This window comes from Pelodiscus sinensis, chromosome 13 (genome assembly GCF_049634645.1).
Source record: "Pelodiscus sinensis isolate JC-2024 chromosome 13, ASM4963464v1, whole genome shotgun sequence".
Lineage (NCBI taxonomy): Eukaryota > Metazoa > Chordata > Testudines > Trionychidae > Pelodiscus > Pelodiscus sinensis.
This window is the reverse complement of record NC_134723.1, coordinates 37114506-37138519: the sequence shown is the minus strand read 5'-3', so window position 1 is coordinate 37138519 and position 24014 is coordinate 37114506. Positions and strand designations below refer to the sequence as shown.

Here is a 24014-nt window from a genome sequence, read left to right as displayed (position 1 = left end):
TCTTAAGTGTACACATAGAAAGAGTAAGCTGTTACTTGGTACCATTATTTCTATTTTTCTATCTTTATCTTCTTTGTAACCGTTTTAAGATCTATATTTTGCTAGTAGTTAAGAAATAGAACAATAGCCATTGCAACCATATGATTTATAAGCTTCCTCCATAAACCTGTAACTGTTTAAGTTTTAACCTGACTCCTTCAGTTGCTGTAATAGAACCAGGCACAATTTAAAAGAACTTCAGCCGGTCATAAAGGGACAGACATAGGGAGAGCTTGGGCGTTTGGATCTGTGTCACTCCCAGGTGACAAGATCCGTTGGGGCACCTTTTCAGCCTTTCCTAGGCTGCCCTCTGCGAAGGAACCCTTGTGTTCTAGCAGCTAAAATCTAAGGTGTAATAAGCTCTTCCTATATAACGGGGCGTCTGTTGGCCTGCTGGCCACCCTCTGTGATGGGACCCCGGTCCTAGCAGTAAAGACACGGACGTTAAACCTTTTCTCGGAAACATACACACACACACACTGCCCTGACCGTCGGCTGACAATGGCTTTAGATTGTTTTCCTGCAATTCAACCCATTGAGCCAAGTAGACTCTTTGTTTAACTCCATGGCTAGCATCTCGTTTTATTAAGAAACAATTCACTCAGTATTTTGGGTGCCTTGGGATATATTCCTGATTGCGATAAAAAAGAGCTCTTTCTTAGATGCCTTTAAATAATTTTTAAAAAATTGTTACTGATGATCATGACCATCATAAAAAGCTTGGTGTCAGAAGCTAAAACGTATGCTTTAGTGAGAAACAATTTCAATAGCCCTTCCCAATCATTTCATAAACTACCATAAGTTTGCTTGAAAATTAGAGCTGAAAGTAAACTGTTCATGGAATATATGTTATATAGCCCACTAATTAGGAGAGATAAATTAATTCAAAGTGAGACCTTTATGCACTCAGCAGTTCTGTATGTATGTCAGTGTACGTATGTCAGTGATGTCATAATATGAGTGCATGATATGAGTCATAATAGGAGTGCAGTGTGTACTGGCCAGCAAATAGAAACAGTGTGAATAGTCTGCTTTGGACAAGGATATAAGCATGGCTGTTCACACCATTATTTTTCTGCTCTTCTCTTTTTTAACATGTGGCTGCTCCACAACTAACAAAAGGGAAACATTAACTTCATCTGAAGGTACGGTGCTCAGCGTGACACCCTGTAATCTAAAGCTGTTTCCGGAAAGGACCCTAAGAATATAGGATTGATCACAAATGATATTGACATGTCCCATATGAAACACAATTGTTTTGCTTTATTTCAGCTCTGGTAATGCTCTAACCCAGTGGTTTTCAAACTACGGGTTGCAACCGCGGCTCTAAAATACCGAGGAGAGCTCCTCAGGAGAGTTGCTAATATTTCAAAGTGGCCTATCCCCCCCCCCCCCCCCCCGTATTCCTTTCACTGAATCCAGGGAGGGAGCTGCCAAGTTTTGTGCAGCCCCAGATGTGACTTTTCTCCCTATTGAGAACAAGTCACTAGTACCCCTTCCAGGCTTGTTCTGCCACAACCCTGGCAGTGGGGTGGGAAGGCAGCAGAGAAACTCCTGCACTAAGAGTTGTAAATAGGAATGCTCAGGCAATAGTCTATTGCAGTGGTCCCCAACCTTTTGGGACTGCTGGGTGCCTGGGGCCTGGGGCGCAAGAATGGCTCGGGCCGGCCCTGATCACTAGGTGGGCGCACATAAATGCCCCGGCAGGCACCATGGCACCCGCGGGCACCACGTTGGGAACCACTGGTCTATTGGGCATGCCTGTCTCTCCAGGCTGTGCTTGGCTGCTGGCTTCTCTAGCTGTGCACGTTTGAAGATTTCTCAAGGTCCAGCATGTCCCAGAATGACTTAATCACCCTTCCACCACTCAGATCTCAGAGAAGCTTCAGAACCAATTAGAAATTGAGTCAACTCAGCAGATATTCCTTGGCCTGCTGAGACCTGGAGGTGGATTCCTACAAAGGTAGAAGGTCATGTGGATGCCACTTACCATGATTAGCATCCAGAGGAGGGCTTGGAAGCACAGGCTACCTAGTACGCAGTTCTGCTCACACCAACTCACACCTCTTTGGGTGATTAACTTAAAGGGCATGTTAAACGGTCTGAGTGTGTCATCACGCTGGTCTTGGGAGAAGTGAGAATGGCTAAAGAATTGGGTCATTATCTGAGTCCAGGAGCACTCCCAGTCACCTGCCATTGCAGCGTTGAACGGCTGCATAACTGGGGATTGCTGTGTTACCCCTGAGAAATGGCCTGTTCCCTCTCTCCCTCCCAGCTCTTACTTTGGGGATGGAGGAGGGTTCCCTTCTCAGGGCTGGAATGGAATGGGTGGATAGTCCTACTCTAGGAAGATTTTGATTCTGCAGGTTCTATACCTGTAGGACAGTGGTTGTCAAATTGTGGTCCGTGGACCACTTGTGGTCTGCAATTATCTTGCAGGTGAGCCACAGGCTCAGGGCTCGCAGCAGGGGAGGAGGGGCAAGGAGCTTGCGCTGGCGTTCCAGCCCTGCACCTGCCCATGAGGATGGAGTGTAGGCGCCGGCTCTCACACCAGGGCGAGCAGGGGGTGAGTCTCACCGGCCAGGTCCGGCTTGCGGGGGAGGAAGTGGTTCCGTGTGCTCCCGCTTCCCCTCCCCTACGGTAAACTGTTGGTTTGGACTCTTTCCCCACAGCTCCCATTGGTTGGAATCATGGCCAATGGAAGCAGCAGGGAGTAGTGCCTGGGAGCAGCGGGAGGTGCAGAGCCAGATAAGTGCCCTCCATCCCCCTCATGCCCAGACCTCATACCCGCATTCTCCCCCCACTCAGAACTTCCCTGCCACCCTCAGCCCGCTCCTGGCCCCAACCTCCCATCCAGACCTTGCACCCCCATCCCCGCCTCCACCCATTTTGTAATCAAGGGTAGCTGGCTGGTAGTCTACAGAAAGGTCTGCATTGACCAGGGTGGACCATGAGCCAAAATGTTTGAGATCCACTGCTGTAGGAGAAAGAGACTTTAGGAAACTCATTCCAATATTTTCCATATCCCTGAGTCAGTTTGCCCAGCAAGCTCCCTTTATTCTACATGAGGGGGGCTGGAGTTCTCTTTTCACAGCTCAGGATTCCGAATAGTGTCTAAGGTGGCCACTAGCCACTCTAAAGTCCTGAATGGCTTTCTGCACCTAAAGATCAATGAGTTCAGGGGCAGCTATTAGGGTGCATTGTGCTTTGGCCTTCATCCCAGTTCAGCAAGAGGGCCGCTTACTAGGGTACCAAAAAAGGGGATTCTACTATACATTTTTTTTTGTGTTCTCATAATCCATCCCTGCCTCCAGTGTTCTCTGTAAGCCAAGCACTTGGATGGCCTCCCAGGAGAGATTCAAATGCTGCCCAGCTGATTAGTAGAGTGAAACAGTTGGCAGCAGACGTTTCTACTGGTAGTGCACATCCACATGTCTCAGTGCACAGAATAAAATTTATTCTGCCCATGAGAGAAAAGACATTTAGAGGGAACACTGCCTGCCACTCCAATGATTCAACCCCATTTTTAATCTGCTACAAGATGCATTTTTAAAGAAAAACTCCAGTAGCTATTTTAACCGTTTTTTTTAGAAGGCTTCCCAGAAGACCAAGAACAGGATACTGGATTCGTAAAGCGAGACCTAATCATTGCAGCCATGAGTGCTCTGTTGGTGATCATTTCTGTTCTCCTGATGTGTTTCTGTTTCCTTCAGTACAAGCTTGTGAATGAGGAAGAAAAATAAATGGCAAAATTCACTTACCTATGAGTAGCAGCTCAATCCTAAAAAATGGGTGTTTTTTCTCCTTACGCATTCAAGGGACTGATTCAAAGCCCACAGAAATGAATGGGAAGATTTCAATTGATTTCAGTTGTCCTTTGAATCCAGTTCACAGCTATTTACATGGCTGTATGAACATACAGTTTATTAATCAGCCAACAGAATTTTGAGACATGGACCATTACAACAATATGTGGCCCTGAAGTTTAATACTTTGTGATGGGGGGGGCGGGGAATGTCTGAATCTAAATTGAAGAGGCCCACATTTAGGCTATGTCTAGACTGCAGGCTTCTTTCGAAAGAGGCTCTTTCGAAAGCATCTTTCGAAAGCATCTTTCGAAAGAGCCTCTTTCAAAAGATCGCGTCTAGACTGCAGGCGGATCTTTCGAAAGAGAAATCCGCTTTTTCGAAAGAGAGCACCCAGCGAGTCTGGATGCTCTCTTTCGAAGACGGCCTCTTTACATTGAAGAACGCCTTCTTTCAAAAGAGGAACTTTCGAAAGAAGGCGTTCTTCCTCGTGAAACGAGGTTTACCGCCATCGAAAGAAAAGCCGCGTTCTTTCGAAATAATTTCGAAAGAACGCGGCTTGAGTCTGGACGCAGGGGAAGTTTTTTCGGGAAAAGGCTACTTTTCCCGAAAAAACCCCTGAGTCTGGACACGGCCTTAAGGTCTGAGCAACTTCACTGAATTAATTAATGTGTTTAAAAATAATTCTCTTGATCGGCTTTCCATCTTTTTGTTGTTGCTGTGGTATTTACATTCTGGAAGACAAGTAACAGCAGAATCCCAAACAGAGTGCTTTAAAAAATGCAGGAAGGATACCAATTAGTGCTACTTTCATGATAAATATGTACCAGAATGGAATAGTGATAGAAATGTAGCCGTGTTAGTCTGGGGTAGTTGAAGCAAAATGCAGGACAATGTAGCACTTTAAAGACTAACAAGATGGTTTATTAGATGATGAGCTTTCGTGGGCCAGACCCACTTCCGAGACATTCTAAGTAGGAGAGAGATTCCACCCCTTATCTATGCAATAGAGCTGACTCAATGCTGTCCATCTAAAAATGCTGCTTTTTTCACACAGGGATTTTACTCGGTTCATCTGATTCAGAGATTAACAGGTTGTAACTTCTTATTGAAAATTCAGACCATAAATCCAGGCCATGCCTGGGCAGAGGTGCAAAGCAGAAAAAAAGGGAGTAAAGCAGGGGATCCAGAGCACTAGGAAGAATGTGATAGCCTGAGGGGTTTCTATGATGGAGAACATGTGTCCCTTGGATGAGACCACATCTGAAAAGAATGAGAGTGGGACAAAATCCAGGAAATATCTATGTTGCCATCTAGAATGTGCAGGGCAGCCAAGAGTCTGCTGGGCCCTGAGCAAGGTGAGGGTGAATGGCTCGGAGCCCCCGGAAGGGGTGGGGTCTCAGGTGGAAGAGGTGGGATTGGGGCTAGTCACCCCGGCTAGCACTTCAGCACTCCCTGGGGCTCTGGTAGGGGGTTTTAAGGGCCAGTGGCTCCATCTGCTACCACTATTGCTGTAGTGGTGATGGTGGTCAGGAGCCTCAGGTCCTTTTAAATCGCCAGGCGCATGGGTAGCTTCCCCGTTTAACCTACTCTCGTCAGCGGGCCTGAGAACCAGTGAGGACTAGCAATGTCACGGAGAATGCAGCACATGCATAAGTATGCCCCACAGTGTATCCATGCAACCTGACCTAATATGTTGCTAATAGCCTGCCCTGGCTCTGCGGCCCACCTCACTCACTGAATCTGTAAGGCATCCTACCAACCCATGCGTTGCTCTTAGTCTCTATTTGGCAGAAAATGCCAGGGACGGTCCCTCCTGATTAAGATCTCTGCCGGTCACACAGACATTCTTAAGATTTCCTTTATTTTCATGCCATTATATGATAGTGCAAGTTACCCCAGCCAACTGGAGTGCCAGATTCAGATTTATTTCTTTTCACAATAGCTACCTCTTAGGCTACATCTACACTATAACCTGAATCGATGCTCTGAGATCGATCCACCAGCAGTCGATTCAGCAGGTCTAGTGAAGACCTGCCAAATCGACTGCAGATTGCTCTCCAATCAATCCTGTTATTCTACCCCAGACAAGAAGAGTAAAGGAAATTGCTCCCGTTCACTCAAGTTTCTCCCATCGATCCCCCACAGTGTAGACCCTACAGTAACTCAGCATAAGGTCCATTAACTCCAACTATGTTATTTATGTAGCTGGGGTTGCATAGCTTAAGTTGATTTTCTGTTGTAGTGTAGATGTAACCTTACTGGGTTCCTTATAATTCCTGTTTAAATTCAACAGATTGGACTGTTTTTTACATCAATACAGTATAATTTTAGCTTTAAAAGGGCAAATAGAATGATTTGAAGAAAGAAGCTCAGGCTTTTGCCCTCCAGATTCACTCATTTTGCAATGACAGCTGTATTGTCCTGTTACTAGAATGGAAAGTTCCTTTCACAGTATTGTCATTAGAATCTTTTATGCATGAAATATCAGCACTACAAGCTTATCGAGTGATTTGACAATACCGGCCCTCAGGGGCTCTGTCGGGTTGGGCTATAAAAACAGGTCTTGTTCTTACAACAGTGCAGATTCCACAGCCAAAATCCAAACAGTTAAGACTAGTATTTTCACTCTCTCAGGGCCAAAACCAGAGTTGCGAGGTCACAAGGCCTATTGTGTATGTTCGAGGAGTTCTTCCCTAGCCTCTGTAAGGGCAGAAGTCTGCATGTGTAAGGATGGAAAGACAAAAAGACGCACTATTTTGCCCTATTGCTATTAGGAAGGACATAACTTCTTCTAAGAGGGGTAGCCATGTAAGTCTGTATTTTCAAAAAGAATGAGTGGTCCTGTGGCACCTTAGGGTATGTCTATACTACCCTGCTAGTTCGAACTAGCGGGGGTAATGTAGTCATCCGCAGTTGCAAATGAAGCCCGGGATTTGAATTTCCTGGGCTTCATTTGCAATTGCGGATGACTACATTACCCCCACTAGTTCAAACTAGCGGGGTAGTGTAGACATACCCTTAGAGACTAAGCAATATAGAGAGAGAATCATGAGCTTTCGTGGGCAAACCCCACTTTATCAGACGTATTGGAGTGGAAATAACAGAAACCAAGATATATGTTTTTAAAAGCAGAAGAAGTATTTGCCAATTGTAGGACTAATTCTTCTACAAATTTCACTAACCAATTACAGAGAGAGTTTGAAGAACTTGGAATTTATCTTCAGATTTGATACTGTTACCCTAGTTAACTGGTTGGTGCATTACAAAGCCAATTTCTCCTGCCATTAATATCCGCATTTCCACATCAAAAGCTATGTATGGCACACATTCAGCCTACTTAATTAGCCTCATTAATATGGGCCCTACAATTGACAGATACTTCTTCTGCTGTTATACATAAATTTAGGTTTCTGTTATTTCCACTCCAATTCATCTGATGAAGTGGGTTTTGCCCACAAAAGCTCATGATTCTCTCTATATATTTTTGTTAGTCTCTAAGGGTATGTCTACACTAGCCCCCTAGTTGGATCTAGGGAGGTTAACGTAGGCATTCAAAGTTGCAAATCAAGCCCGGGATTTAAATATCCCGTGTTTGATTTGCATCTTCCCGACGGTTTTTGAAATTTACAAGTCCAGACTAACTCCCCGTGTCTACATGTGGCAGGGACCCGGAAGTTTGAAATAAAGCTGTAGTTTGAACTACCTGTTAAACTCATTCCAGGAGAGCAATTTCATGAAGACAAAGTCATGAAAGTATTTATTTCTGCTGATGTTAGAGAAAGTCATACCACAATTGTAATATTTCCAGAGAACATATCTCCCACGCTAACCATGTCTTTCCCTTCTAAAAGGATGAAAAAGCTGAATTTGCTTCTTGTAACATTTTTAGCAGAAGTTGCCATAACTGTCCTTATTTGTAGTTGCTGAACTCAGAGCCTTAAGAAATAGCCAATATGTTTGTCCCTAGTACTGTCAGTTTTCACTGTTGTGAAAGAAATGTATAAGGAGCCAAAGGGCTCAATTTCAGCATTGTTAGGGCATGTCTTCGCTAGGAAATTATTTCAAAATAACTACATTCAAAATAATAGCTCCCGAAATAACTATTTCAAAATAAGCTTATTCCCCGAGGAGTACAGATTTCAAAATAATCAGCACCTTATTTTGAAGTAATGGGCTTGATAGTGTGGATGCTCCATTTATTATTTCAAAATAAGGGGAATTATGCAGACCAGGGCTTATTTGCCTAATTACTGACACCCGGGGAAAACTGAAGCAAAGGAGACAGTGACTGTGAACAACCCCTTAAACAACAAGACAGCCTCTCCACAGCAAACCACAAAAAATGCTGGGGGTGGTGCACGGTCCCATCTAGTGGCATTGAGGCCACGTACAGAGAGAAGTATGCATCTGCTCTACAGACTTTGCCAATAGCCAACTGGCTTTTAGTTCATGCCTACATTACACTAATGTAATCTCTTGATTCGTACATTCGTTCCTTCTGTGCCAAAGAAACAAAGAAAAATCCCGTCAAATTCCAAAGCTGTTTTAAGGCCCCTTTTGGAAAGTGTATGCACCTTGAGTCACTCTTTGCCTTTTCTTGTCCATTGGAGATGCATTTCCTTCATTCCTCATTGCAATAGTGAAATGGAAGCAGAGACGTGCAATAAACCAAGCCAAATGACCACTCTGGAGCCTAAGTGTCTAGGAAAATGGACAGGCAAAACTGGCCTAAGGCCTTGCTGGTGACCACTACATGCAGGAGATAAAGATGAATTGTAGTTGTGTCTGAAGGATGCTCCCTGGGAATATTTTTTCAAATGTCTGAGGAAGGGTAATATGGGAAACATTAAGAAGATCTGAAGACTTTTAATTCTAAGCACTGAAATTCATACTACGTAGTGCCTTAGGACTAATTGTACTTCAGTGTCGATGTGAGAATTTTCATGAGAATTTTTTTTAAAAAGGTACCTGAGTGCTTGAAGCATGGTTTGAGTAGTAGTGAAAGTGAGATTGTACATGGGCATCAGGGGACCTAGAAACTTAACCTGGCAACCTCAGCCACCAGAGCCTGGATGAGAGGGAGAGTTAAGCCTGATTCTGCAAAGCTCTTCAACACATACTTACCATTAAGCACACACACTTAAGTGCCATTGAAGTCAATGTATGTGCCGAAGTGCTTAGCTGACTCATGGGTCAGAATCATGTACAAGCAGGATTATTAGAAGAGATTCTAGTGTATATATTATTCTATATGAGCAAAGATCTTCATAAATTTAATACCCGAAGCACATACATATATACTGTCTCTAACCAAAAACACGAACCTGACAACCATAGTGCTGAGAGGTTCCAGTTCATCTGATGCAGTGGGTTTTGCCCATGAAAGCGGCTGAGTCTATATATTTTGGTTAGTCTCTAAGATACCACAGGACTACTCATTGTTTTTAAAGTTACAGACTAACACAGCTACCCTTCTGAGATAGTGATGAGAGAGGTTCTAGAGCAATCTTCTGACGTGGAAAGACACCATGTGATTCTTATTGTGTAATCCAAACAGAGCTCAAGGGAATGGAGCCCAATTCCACATCCTGATTTCTGGTGGACCTATTCTCAATGGTCCAATTTTCCCTCACAATAGATCTGAGGGATTTTTTTTCTCTGCCTTTTTTAGGTTGCTTGTCCTTTAGCTGTTCCATGAGTTTTAGGAGATTAATATTATTATTTATATAAAAAGGTAATAGGTTAGCCAATTCATCTGATCAGAAAATAAGGTTCTTGCCCCAGAATCAGTCTATACAAAATCTTGCAAGGACTTTGGGGATATATGACAAAGACACTCACTCTGAGAACAAAATACAGTCTTAGAGACTGTAATTGAAGTATTTGGAATAGTACAGGTTAAACCTCTCTAGTCTGGCCCGGCCTACACCGCTTCCCGCGGCTCCCCTTGGCTGCAAAGGACAAAATGAGCCAATGGGAGCTGCGAGGCTTTGTGGCTGCAGCATCGGTAAATAAACAAACCAGGGCAGCCAGTTAATGTGTTTCTGAGAGTGATTCTGCAGAACACGTTCAGAAACACTGGTCTAGACTATGGGGCTTTATCGGAAAAAGCTACGCAAATTGTGAAGCACAATTTGCGTACCCTTGTCCGATCACTTTTTTGGAAGAGGCTTTTCTGAAATTTGGCCTGTCTATGCTGTACCAAATGGGAAAAAAAACCCCTCTTTCAGAAGAACCTTTCTTCCTCGTGGGAGGAGGAAGACAGTGCTTTCAAAAGAGCACATCTGCTCTTCCGCAAAAATACCAGAAGAGCAGGCCCATACACTGGATGCGAAAACCCCTGGGCTACTCGTAATAGGGAAATCCGCGGGGGATTTAAATATCCCCCGCGGCATTTAAATAAAAATGTCCGCCGCTTTTTTCCGGCTTTTAGAAAAGCCGGAAAAGAGCGTCTACACTGGCCCCGATCCTCTGGAAAAAGCGCCCTTTTCTGGAGGATCTTATTCCTACTTCGAAGGGCGCTTTTTCCGGAGGATCGGGGCCAGTGTAGACGCTCTTTTCCGGCTTTTCTAAAAGCCGGAAAAAAGCGGCGGACATTTTTATTTAAATGCCGCGGGGGATATTTAAATTCCCCCGCGGTTTTCCCTATTACGATAGCTGAAATTAACATGCCCCTTCCGGAAAAGGGGCCAGTGTAGACGTAGCCCTGTAGTCTAGACATAGCCTCTGATTTACCCTATGGCTACGTCTACACTGGCATGATTTTCCGGAAATGCTTTTAACAAAAAAGTTTTCTGTTAAAGGCATTTTTGGAAAAGCGCATCTAGATTGGCAGGACGCTTTTCCGGAAAAGCACTTTTTCCGGAAAAGCGTCCATGGCCAATCTAGACGCGCTTTTCCGCAAAAAATCCCCGATCGTCATTTTCACGATCGGGGCTTTTTTGCGGAAAACACTACTGTGCTGTCTACACTGGCCCTTTTCCGGAACAGTTTTCCAGAAAAAGACTTTTGCCCGAACGGGAGCAGCATAGTTTTTCCGGAAGAGCACTGATGATTTTACATTAGATCGTCAGTGCTTTTCCGGAAATTCAAGCGGCGAGTGTAGACAGCTGGCAAATTTTTCCGGATTTACCAGAATAACCTGCCAGTGTAGACACTGCCATGCATGTGTCTTCTAAGAGCCTAGTAGCAGTGGAAGTGTTGGTAATGCCGCTACACAATATTGACCTCCCATGGTCCAGCAATTTCTAGTCTGGCATCCTCGAGATCTGACAGGTGCTGAACCAGAGAGAGTTTCAACCTGTATTCAAATGTAAAAGTAATCCATCAGAATGAAAAAAAAAAGATTAAAAAAAAGATTGTCTTTTTATATGACATTGTTTAAACATGCTATACACTTTAAATATTAAGTTCTAGATCTAGACTTACGAGTTTCTTGGCATACAAGTCCAAACTTGAGTGAAACTAAACATCCTGGACTTTTCTGAGGCATTTATTTTGCAGCCATTGTCACAACTGTCAAAATATTTATTTTATGGGTTTTGCTTGTGATTATAGGCAGCATATGAAGCAACACCTATAATTAAGGTTGCCTGACACTTTCTAAGACCCTGTTTTCAGTTGCTTCTAACTTTGCCAAACTTAAACTGTTCAGACTTTAATTTTCAGTGCTGAGTGTCTGCCTAAGGCTGAATTTTTGAAGGAAGTTTGAATTAAAATGGTTGTCATTTCTGAGAACAAGCTTGGGGCAAAATAGATTGGTCTTCCCATTTTAAAAAAATGCTGCAATTGCTTTAATGCAAAGTTTTATTATCTCCATACATTGAAAGCATTGATGTGACTTTTGGCAGGGGCAGTCAGCCTGGTATCAGGAATGTGCTTTTTGCCATCTCCATGTAAAGTCATCCAAATCTGGCCAGGTTATATGTCTTTGAAAACTAAGGCTACGTCTACAATGCCCCCTCTTGCGCAAAAAATATGCAAATGAGGCAAAGCGGTGAATATCACCGCACCTCATTTGCATACTTAATGAGCCACCATTTTTGCACAAGAGGCTTTTGCACAAAAAGAAACTGTCTACACGGCTCCTTTTTGCGCAAACCCCCCCTCTTGTGCAAAAGCCATTCTGCCGCTTTTTTTCCAGGAAGAACGGCTCTTGCGCAAGAGGGGGGTTTTGTGCAAAAAGGAGCTGTCTACACGGCTCCTTTTTGCGCAAACCCCCCCTCTTGTGCAAAAGCCGTTCTGCCGCTTTTTTTCAGGAAGAACGGCTCTTGCGCAAGAGGGGGGTTTTGTGCAAAAAGGAGCTGTGTAGACGGCTCCTTTTTGTGCAAAAGACCCTTGTGCAAAAACAGTGGCTCATTAAGTATGCAAATGAGGTGCAGTGATATTCACCGCTTTGCCACATTTGCATATTTTTTGCGCAAGAGGGGGCAGTGTAGACGTAGCCTTAGTTTTCAAAAACATATAACCTGGCCAGATTTGAATGACTTTCCATGGAGATGACAAAAAGCACATTCCTGATACCAGGCACAGTGATATTCATCGCTTTGCCTCATTTGCATATTTTTTGCACAAGAGGGGGCAGTGTAGATCTGGTGCTCATGCTCACTAGAGTCTTGTTAGTGTTTGACAGCCATCTCTGAAGTATCTGTCCGCACTGAGCATGCTCCAGCCCCTCACAGCTCATTTGGCATGACCAGTCGTGTGTATGTGACATCCTGGGGCTGAACATGACTTAGCTTGCAATTGCTCCTCCTGTCTTTAAGGACCACTTGGGTGCCAAGTGCTGGAACTGAGAGCAGGGTGACTCTCTCTTGGGCTCCTGATATTACTTGGCAGTCTTGTTGCCAAGGCAATGGGTAGGTAAAGGAGGTGGGGCCCCGACTCAAATACAAAGGGGGAGGAGAGGAGTTGAAGGATAGAAATCATTGGAAACCAGGGCAGGAGTGAGCGAATGGTGGTAGATTAGGAAAAGACTAGGTGGGAGTAGGGTAGGGATGGAGTAGATGGTGGAACACAGATAGGATCTGGGAATGGGAGAGATGGGCAAAAAGCTGGAAGATGTGAGACAGCAACCAAGAAGGACGGGTAAATACTGGGGCAGGCAATAGGAGCAGAAGGAGAGAAACAATGGCAGAAGGGTTTATAAACACTGGATCACACTCCTTTCCAGAATGTGGAACTGATCTCAGGATTATGGACTCTGAACATTCCTTTGCAATCTAGCAAACAGCTGCGTGCAGTATATACCATTCCTCTCTTCTGGCAAGATAACAACCTTCCACTGCAACCAGTTAGTCTGTTAGTTCAAGTAGTAGAGGAATGTGCTGTGGCTCTAAAGATCTCCACTCTGCTGATCACTTAGGTGGGCAGTTACTATAGTACCACAGGTTGGAAAATCTCTTTGTTTGCTCTTCAAAAGACTCAGGATATTACACACAAAAAACTACCTTAAAAAAGTTAGTTGCAAACTCAAGCACTCAGAATTCAGGAAATGATAGAACTACGTTTGCCTGGGCAACCTTAATTTGGCTTCTGTGTGTTGTGATTATGATATAGTCCTTAGTTACATGATCCCATACTATTTTTCCCCTGGGCCTTACACTCTGTATCTGTACTCCATATTATTGGAGTATCTGTACTCCATATTATTACAGGTCCTGATGAAATGCATCCCAGGATACTCAAGGAGCTGATAGAGGAGGTATCTGAGCCTTTAGCTATGATCTTTGAAAAATCATGGCAGACAGGGGAGATACCAGAAGACTGGAAAAGGGCAAATATTGTGCCCATCTATAAAAAGGGGAATAAGAACAACCCAGGAAACTACAGACCGGTCAGTTTAATGTCTGTCCCAGGGAAGATAATGGAGCAGGTAATTAAGGAAATCATATGCAAACACTTGGAAGGTAATAAAGTGATAGGGAATAGCCAGCATGTGTTTGTGAAGAACAAGTCATGCCAAACTAATCTGATAACTTTCTTTGATAGGATAACGAGCCTTGTGGATAAGGGAGAAGCGGTGGCTGTCATATACCTAGACTTTAGTAAGGCATTTGATACGGTCTCGCATGATATTCTTATTGATAAACTAGGCAAATATAACTTAGATAGGGCCACGATAAGATGGGTGCATAATTGGCTGGATAACCGTAGTCAGAGAGTTGTTGTTAACGGTGCTAAATCCTGCTGGAAAGGGATAACAAGTGGAGTTCCTCAAGGGTCTGTTTTGGGACCCGTACTGTTCAATATCTTCATCAATGATGTAGATATTAGGATAGAGAGTACGCTTATTAAGTTTGCAGATGATACCAAACTGGGTGGGGTTGCAACTTCTTTGGAGGATAGGGACATAATTCAAAATGACCGTAGCAAGTTAGAGAAATGGTCAGAGGTAAACAGGATGAGCTTTAATAAAGAGAAATGCAAAATGCTCCACTTAGGAAGGAACAATCAGTTCCATACATACAAGATGGGAAGCGACTGTCTAGGAAGGAGCATGGCGGAAAGGGATCTAGGGGTCATAGTGGACCACAAGTTGAATATGAGTCAACAGTGTGATGCTGTTGCAAAAAAAGCAAATATGATTCTAGGTTGTATCAACAGGTGTGTTGTAAGCAAAACTCGTGAAGTCATTCTGCCGCTCTACTCTGCACTAGTTAGGCCTCAGCTGGAGTACTGTGTCCAGTTCTGGGGGCCACATTTCAAGAAAGATGTGGAGAAACTGGAAAGGATACAGAGAAGAGTGACAAGAATGATTAAAGGTGTAGAGAACATGACCTATGAAACCAGGCTTCATGAACTGGGCTTGTTTAGTTTGGAAAAAAGAAGATTAAGGGGGGACATGATAGCGGTTTTCAAATATCTAAAAGGGTGTCACAAGGAGGAAGGATAAAATTTGTTCCTCTTGGTTTCTGAGGACAGGACAAGGAGTAATGGGCTTAAAGTGCAGCAAGGGAGGTTTAGATTGGACATTAGGAAAAAATTCCTAACTGTCAGGGTGGTCAAATATTGGAATAAATTGCCAAGGGAGGTGGTGGAATCTCCCTCTCTAGAGATATTTAAGAATAGGTTAGATAGACATCTGTCAGGGATGGTGTAGACGGAGCTTGATCCTGCCTTGAGGGCGGGGGGCTGGACTCGATGACCTCTCGAGGTCCCTTCCAGTCCTATGATTCTATGATTCTATGTATTTTACCAATGAAGGCATGATCCTGCGACCCTTTACTCACATAACAATGCTATCAATAACAATACTATTATATAGCACTTTTCAGCAGTAGATCTCAAAGCAGGCCTGTCTCATTATCTCCCATTGACTGATGAGGCAGAGAGGAAAAAGTGACTTGCCTGTGTCACTAGCCAAGCTATCCTGAGTCTGAGGACTGTGCTCTAACCACTAGGATGCACTGATAGTAACAGTAGACCCTCAGAATTACGAACACTTTAGGAATGGAGGTTGTTGGCGATCCTGAAATGTCTGTAACTCTGAACAAAACATGACAGTGGTTATTTTTTATTTATTTTATTTAAAATATTTTAAAGATTACAGCTGAACATTGACATAATAAAGCTTTGAAATTTTACTGTGCAAAATAAGTTTTCCCTCCCTTTTGAAAATAGGTTTAACACAGTACTGTACAGTCTCTGTGCTTTGTGTGTATTTGTGTCTCTCTCTGCTGGTGCTTGCTTTCACATGAGCAGTGGGGTTGACCAGTGAAAGTTTGTAATTCTGGTGTTGGAACCTGGAAGGTTCCATTGCACTTAGGTATATGAAGAGCACTTTACTGAGTGGCAGTCAGTAGTTTGCTGTTTCCCCCTTTTCTGGATCATCCTGTCTCTCAGCGTCAGATAGTGGCTACCAGGGTTAAGCCGTGCTCATGGGTATGAATCCTTTTTACCCGTGTGTAGGCCCTTCAGAGGCTTTTCTTGTGTACAAAGCAATCCGGAGTTGGCCTAGGCTAGACTGGCATACGCAGCAGCACAGGGACCACCTGTCCATGCTGAGCGAGGTTGCCAGCACAGGCTGTTACAAAACGGGTGACTGTTTATGTGCATTGTTTTTTAAACAGCCTAACGCTCAGGCGAGGTGGCTGCTGTCCCCGCCATGCAGCAGCTGCCTTTCCTCCAGCGGCACCCGCAGAGAGCAACATCCAGGAGCCGCATTTCAGCCCCCTCCCTGGGGGCCCCTCCTGTCGCTGAGCCGGGGGCGGAGCAGCCGCGGGTGACTACTACACATCCCAAGCTGCTCCGGGCAGGGCGGAGACGGGTCCGCCCCCCCCGAGAACCAGCCAGACAAAAGCGCTAGGAGGCGGTGAGCGTAGCAAGAGAAAGTGGAAGTAAGCGGGGCGGGGGGCCGGGCGCAAGGGCGCAGCGAGGGACTCGGAGGCGGCTGGCGCGCCGTGCGCTTTGGAGAGGCGGGGCGCTGCGCCCTAGTGGAGAGAAGCGCACGGCCCCCCTAGCGCCTGCGGCAGGGCCCCGGGGGGTGTCTGGTGCCTCCGCCGCTAGGGAGGAGCAGCGCACGCGGCTCCCCCCCCAGCAGGGCCCCAGGGCAGCAGCAGCGTCCCGCGCCCTGGAGCCGAGCCTGTGGCTGGGCAGGCAGCCGAAGCGCGGCGCCCGGCGATGGTGCCCGGCTCGGGGCTGCGGCGGCCGGGCAGAGCCTAGCGGCGGCGCCCCAGCAGGCAGAGCAGAGCCCCCGGTGCGCGGCGCAGCAATGCGGCTGGGCGCTGCGCGCCGGTGACCGTGGTGGGGCGGGGGGTGGCAAGCCCCCGCCGCCGCAGAGGTGTCCTGTAGGGGCCGGTCCCAGCCGACTCCCGGAGCCCCGCCGCTGCATCGCAATGCTGCGCTGGAGCATTAATCGCTTCGTAAGTACGAACCCCCCCCTCTCCCCGCTCTGGCTGGGGCGCGCGGTTCAGCTGGCTGCTCCTGCGGGCAGGAACCGGCTCCTGCCCCCTCGCCTCCGTTCCCGGGCCCCACCTGGCATAGCCCCAGGTCAGGTAACCCCTCGCCACCCCGCAAATGAAGGCACCGGGCGTTATCCCACAGGAGGGACTGATCGCACCTCTCCATCGCCAACCCCCATCCGCTCCGTGCCTTGTGCTGAGAGCCCCTCCAGATGCACCACGTTGCAGGCCGCGTGGGTGCGTGACGGCGAAGAATCTGCTCTCCCCTCCGTGCTGATTTTAACCTGCCAGGCTCGGTGGGATTGGCCGGTGACCGATTCCTCCCGAGGCTGCCGAAGTCCTGATCCACACTGGGTGTCGGGTTGTCTGTGCCGTCGCTTTCTTTCGTGCTCCCGTCGGAAGCACATGGGCACTTACTAAAGGGGCTTTCCTGCATGGCTTTGGGGAGAAGCCTGCAGCGATCATTGGGCTAAGGCAAGCAGGAACCAAGGCGACCGCAGAATGTGTGCTCATGCTGTAGGTTCATTGGAAAGGGCAGGCAAAGGATTATGAGGTGTCCGCAATGGGATCAGTAATCTCCCCACCAACCAGCAGCAATACTTTGCCTGGTAGTGAAGAGATTTAGAAATTGAAGAAAACTGGACCGGAACCTTGCAGAAAATTTGCATAGTGATGTAAAACAGGGATTTTCCTTTTAAGGTGAGACTTCCTGCACCATACTGTGTGCACATATGGTGGTGATCTAGGAATGTGGACAAGGACACTTTAGGGGGCATGTTCCTCACACTAGGCCAACTCCAAAAAAGGTTCCCCACCCCTGATCGATTGTGTGGTTTGTGTGTTGGTTGCAATTTTTGCAGCAGGAAAACATTATGATACTATATTTGGATATCTCTTCTTGAGTATAGGCCGTCCTCTCTGTAAGTCCAAGAAATGTTCAAAAAACCTAGGACTTATAGCAAAATAACTTAAAGTGGTGAATTTTTTTCCCATGGCTGACTTCCATTTGCGCAAATGGTGTGGGGGTTTTTGCACCACTTAAGAGGGGGGAATGGGAGGGCTTATAACAACACCAGTTCCTGCAAGCATCAATGACTTTAATGCGGAACTGATGTATACCGGGGCGACTTATAGCAGGGATGCCTTGTATTATGAATCTTTGCTTAGCTTTGATAGGATTTCCATTGTTTCCAATAAAAGCCGTTTACATCTGGCTAGAAGTTCTGCATAGTTGCTTTATGTTTTTGGTATTTGACTGTCTGAAGATAACAATACCAAGTGAATTTTGTTAAAGAGGCATTATAGTTTAAAGACTGGTAAATCCATACAGAAATAATATTAGAAATGTGCAGGTACTAAATGAAACATTGGAAAGCTAAGAAATACTAAGTTAATGTTACAAAGGAGGGGAGGAGAGGAATAAATTGGCAGTGTGTGGAAATGTGTGGCAAAGGTTCAGCGGAGAAACTGAATTCTATTTTAGGATGGGTCAGAGTTAAGGTTGCTAGCAAGAACTTCACTGAGCATTTCTGTACACTGTAACAAGGCTTCACTACTTCATAGGTAAAAAAGTTTTAAAACAAGTCTTTCTGACTTTGTCATATTAACAGTGTATATAATAGGGATGATAATGGGTAACCGGTACCCGGGGAGTAGCCCCCCACGTGGGGCTGGAAGCAGCTGGGCTGTGCCCCCACCGTTTGTGCTCCCATTTAATCAGTTGACTGGTTAAACTTAATGTTTAACTGGTTAATTAATTAAACAGAATTTTACACCTCTAATATATAATTTTTTACAAACATCTGTGCGTTCTTACTACCTTGGTTCTTAAGACTAAAAGAAGTTAATCACATTTATTTCCTGCCATCTATGGTATTTTACACTTGTGACTTTGTTCTGCTTTGCCAGTGAAACTAAATTTGTTGAGTTTTGCATTCTAATTCTTAGGCTGTACAAGGCTCAGTGTTTACATTGTAAACAGTGCCTATAAACATAACAAGAAAAAAGGGGACTTCATTTGACTTAAAAATGGCAAAAACAATCCCTATTTTGGAGGGATTTGGTTTTTGGCTGTCTTTAATAATGGGTAGGGTTGGGAAATTTCTGTTTTTATTTTTTGAAATAATTTTGATGGGTAATATCAATGTTGATGTAAATTGATAATATCTGTGAAAATTTACATTTTTATAAGAGTGAAAAATTAAGGGGGTGGAGGTCCAGACAGTTATATATTAGCTTTCTGAATCATAGTTTCTACTGTCAACGCTTCATATCTGTTAAAACTCAAATTGTCAATATCCCATATCAAAATATACAAAGAAAATATCCTTAAACTCTAATAATTTCTTAAGAGGCATTTTTATCAATGTGCCTGTCTGTAAATTTCAGTTATCATCAAAGGACTTGGTTTTTTCGTTGGTTTGTATGTGTATAGTGAAATTGATATTTATTGTCAAATTTAATTCTTTCAACCCTAATTATGGGTCAGAGTGCACTAATGTTCTTACATTTAAATGTTACTCATCTATGTCCAGACTTGGAGTCTGAATCTGAAAAATTGTCACTACTAAGCTCTGACAGACCATGTCTCATCTGGAAGAGCACTTAGCTATGGAAGCTGTTGGACCTAGTTGAAATTCATGGAGTCATCTACCAGACCTTGACTTGAATTTAATTCTATCTTGTGCCAAATCTAGGAATATTCTTACATCACTGCTGGTTCAACACTTTGACCATATCAGGAAACCTTGTGCTGGAAGAAATATGCCACTGAATTCAGCTCAAAGCATTTTTTTCCTTTGATGTAATTTGTTAGCCCTTATGGAATATTCAGGCCAGTTGTTATGATTTAGTTTTTCCTTCTTTTTCAGCATTTGCTTGATAATTGCAGTTCTGAAGTGCAAAAGCTTCATCACCTGATAAACCATCTTGTTAGTCTTTAAAGTGCTACAGAGTCCTATTTTTTGTTACAGACCTCTTAAGCATTCTTCTGTTCTCTGTGACCCAAACAAAAACAAAATGTCGAGTTTATTGACAGTATTAAAGACTAGCAGATTTACCTGGCATTGCTTGGGTGTGTAAGGCCCTGTGAGTGTGGAGGGAGGGGGGAAATGAAACTGGGAATCCACACTTCAGGGATGAAGTTGGAGGGGGAAAAGTAAGGGCGGGGGGGGGGGGAGGGAGAGCATCCATAGGCTGCTTGAGGAACTGGGTGAGAGAGGAAGGGACTCCCCCAGGCCCCATGGGGAGATGTGCGGGAATCCCCTTGCTTTTGATGAAGTGGGGAGGGAATTCCCATGCCCCAAGAGGAACAGCATGGGGCAGGGGAGGAGGGCATTTCTAGGCCCCCCGAGAGGAGCAGATCGGGGGGGGGGGGAAGAAGGAGGGTATGGCCTGGCCCCATGAGGAGCTGTGTGGGAAGGGGAGTAGTGGAGGAGAGAGAGAATTCCCAGGCCCTGGGTGAATTAGCATGGGAGGAGAGGGGGTTGAGGGAATCCCCAGGCCCCATGTGGGGGGAAGGGAATCCCCACACTCCACAACCTAGTGGTGAAATTGCTAGGCCCCATAGGAGCCTCACAGCAAGGGAGGAAATGCCTGTGTGGAGCAGTGGGGGAGAGGGAATGTGCAGGCCCCTATGTGAGGTTGGGTGGGGGAATCCCCAGATCCCATAGCAGGGTGGTGGTGGGGTAATGCCCAGGTCCTGTAGTTGCAGGGGAAGGGAACCTTACCTGTAGAAGGTGGCCTGGCTGGCAACATCCAGAGCCCCGTCCCCAGCCGGTCAGTTTTGTGCTGGCATGGCCATCCACAGTGCTCACTCTGTAGCATGAGGATCACATCCCTCCTCTCTCTGCCCATTCCTTTCCATGTGTGTGTGGGAAAGCCCTGTTCTCACCACTTCCCCTGTAACTGTCACAGTCAACGCCTGATCCTGGCTTTAAGTTAGGGAGAGAGGAAGCTGCCTACCAAATTCAGTGGCCTTAGCTCTTCCTGTTTAGAAGCAGCTCTTGCACAGACAGATGGACATTTCATTTCTGAAATATATATGTGGATTAAAAAACCCCAACCTCTTCTGCCTTGAAAATACACTCTGGGAGACATCTTCCAGCACTCCGAGATTCACCGTCCTTAAGGACGAGGCTGTTATCTGTCCGCCACAGTGAATTTTTCATGAGTACAGCGTGTTTAAAATTTTATAAGATGCTCTTTGCATGGTCTTGTTTTTAGGGCTTGGATTTAGATAGCGCTAGCAGTAGCATTGGCGGATGCCTCACCTCCAGCCTGAAATGGCTGGAGGCTTCCGCTAAAGCAATGATTTTTCAACTTTTTAAAGCCCCAAATCACTGTTTGAAATTAAGGGCAACCCAGGATCTACCCCGGCCCTTCCTCGAGGCCAGACCTCCTACCCCAAAGCCCTGCTCCATCCCTCCCCACCCACACTTTTCCCCCACCCTCTCTCACTTTCATCTGGCTGTGGCAGGGGCTGAAGTGTAGGAGGGGGTGATGGTTGCAGGAAGGCAAGATGCCTAGAAGAGGTGGAATCAGTGTTCTTAATTTTTTCCATCCATGTGCAGAATAATTTTTATGTGCACCGAGGCATGTGCCAAAGTGCACTGTCAGTAGAAACAAAAACCTAGCTGTGGGCACTTTGCTAATCAGCTGCGCAGCATTTGAATTGCTTCTGAGCGCCCCCACTAGCGACCAGTTTACAGGGAATGCTGGATGGAACCAATGGAAAGTAAAAGCCTCAGGCTGTGTTATTCTTCTGCGGTTCTGTAGGCAGCTGCAGTGAGACCGGAATGAGGAGCAAAATACAGGACTATGTAGCACTTTAAAGACTAACAAGATAGTTTATTAGATGATGAGCTTTCGTGGGCCAGACCCACTTCCTCAGATCAAATAGTGGAAGAAAATAGTCACAACCATATGTACCAAAGGATACAATTAAAAAAATAAACACATATGAAAAGGACAAATCACATTTCAGAACAGAAGGAGGATGCGGGGGGAAGGGGAAGAGGTAAATGTCTGTGAGCTAATGGTATTAGAGGTGATAATTCGGGAAGCTATCTTTGTAATGGGTAAGATAGTTAGCGTCTTTGTTGAGACCGACACGTAGAGTGTTGAATTTTAGCATGAATGACAGTTCAGAGGATTCCCTTTCAAGTGCAGATTTAAAAGTCTTCTGAAGCAGGATGCAGGTAATTAAGTCATTGAGACAATGTCCTTTCTGGTTGAAATGGCAAGAAACTGTTTTTTCTTTGTGATCCTGTCTAATATCTGTTTTGTGGACATTGATCCTTTGGCGAAGTGTCTGAGACGTTTGTCCAATGTACAAAGCAGACGGACACTTTGTATGAATGAGGAGGGTTGCTTGTGTGGAGGCACAGGGCTTCTACCTGGGTGTTCCTAGTTCTCTGGGATCCCAGGGGATCTTCAGAGTCCCTTCCTCTTCCAGCAGCCCATCCTGTGGGTTCTGGAAACATTGGTCTTTCAGGAGACTTGCCTATCCTGATAGCAGCATTGCGGAAAAATTCAGTGCCACTATTAAAATGGGAGGAAGATAGTCTGACATGAGGATAAAGCTACTCTGACAGATGCTGTCACTTCTCAACTAGATGATTTCTGCCAGAGGCTCATAGATGTCAATGAATATTAAAATCCCATTTTCACATGCATCTCACAGCCTCTATATAATAAGTGTTTCTTGCCTTATCAACACTGAGATTATTGAATTTGGCTCTGTGTTCTTCCTGTAAATGTATTCTGATGTCCTAAGGGGTGTTACATTTAAAATTAATGGTAGGAAATTATTTAACTGCCAGTAGTGAGAAAGGGTACAGTCAGAATACCTACTTTATTTTGGGTCATTTTCTTTATTGAGCAGAAAATTTCAGGATTCTGATCTTAATTTAACGCAGGGGTTCTCAAACTTTGTGATACTGCGACCCCCCTCTAAGTTGCTCACGACCCCCTGGGGGGTCGGGACCCATACTTTGAGAAACGCGGATTTAACGTGATGTTCAAGTCAATGTCATCACCTTTGTTAGTGGGATCAGCATTGTACCAAGTACATGGGGGAGTCAGAGGCACATAGTTAATAATCTGCTTTAAGGAATACAGCTTGAAATGTAATCAGTTTTAAAAAGCGAATTAAAAGTAGCATCCAGTAGGGATGTGAACAGGTAACCATCTGGTTATCCGGTAAATATCACCCTTAACAGCTGATGCTTACCAAGAACCCGTTAACAGGTACCCAGGAGCGGCACGCCCTGGGTGGGGGACTGCTCCAAGCCCTGGGGGGTTGGAAGTGAGGGGGGAGGAGATGGCGTTAGCAGCCGTAAACACAGGAGGTAGCAGTGACAATCAGTGACAGTCCCCAGCAGGTGAAGCTGGGAGCAGAAATTGCCTGTCGGCAGCTTTGGGGCTGCTAGTTCCTGCAGGATCCCACTTAATCAGCACTGATTTCCTGCCCTTCGCTCCCACTCCTTGATAAGATAAGCAGAATTGCCCCATTGTTCAAAACAGATTACTTAAAGTGAGTTAACTGGATTTTACATCCATAGTGTCCAGTACTACACTTCTCCTGGAGTCTCCCTAGAAATGCTTTGTAGTCTTGCATTAGTTTTTTTGTTTTGAGATGAGAAAAGGCACAGAAACAAAGTAGAAAGGTGGCTGCCTTTACAGTGAAAAGGGAAAATAACAAAGTGCTGTAAAATGGAAGAATTAGAGCATTTTTTTGTTCTGATTTCTAAATGGTAGTCATTTTAGAATGTGTCCCTTGAATCAAAAGAATGTGTCCCAAGAATAAAAGAACGTGTCCCTTGAATCAAACTGTCTTCATTAGGTTTATCCCATTTGTATGAATAAATTTGTACTAGTCTCCTATTTTGGGCAAAACTTGTTCACCTTATTCTTGAAATCAGTTAGGTCAGTGTTTCCCAAACTATGGGCCGCAGCCTGGTACTGGTCCACAGGAAAAAAATACCGGGCCTCAGCATGGCTGCCGGGATGTTCTGGGCTCCTGGAGTGTCCGTGCGGCGCCGGGTCCCCCAAGCCCTGGACCGGGCTGTGCGGAGGATGCAGCCGGATGTTCCCGGCTCCCGGCAGAGGTGTAGTGAGGTGGGAGCGGGGGGCAGTTGCCCCCAGGTGCAATGCTAGGGGGGCACAGGAGGAGCAAGATGCTGGGAACCCGGCGCTGGACTCAAGGGGAAGGAGGGAGGGGCAGGGAATCAGTGCTGAGCTCAGCATGTCTGCACGGTTTAGG

General features: G+C 45.4%; 1 protein-coding gene and 1 long non-coding RNA gene across 2 annotated transcripts in view; both read left to right on the top strand.

Moving 5' to 3' along the window:
• Positions 1-1052: 1052 nt before the first annotated feature.
• On the top strand, positions 1053-3793 carry LOC112544531 (uncharacterized). Its single transcript, XR_003087872.2, has 3 exons — positions 1053-1184; positions 2479-2605; positions 3631-3793. It is a non-coding gene; the product is annotated as an uncharacterized LOC112544531 (long non-coding RNA).
• A 12399-nt stretch (positions 3794-16192) lies between these two features.
• Positions 16193-24014, top strand: part of ATP11C (ATPase phospholipid transporting 11C (ATP11C blood group)) — a 144841-nt gene continuing 137019 nt past the window's right edge. Inside the window, exon 1 of the mRNA XM_075941066.1 lies at positions 16193-16711. Coding sequence (XP_075797181.1) covers positions 16685-16711 — 27 coding nt within the window. The 5' untranslated portion in view covers positions 16193-16684. The remainder of the gene's footprint in view (positions 16712-24014) is intronic.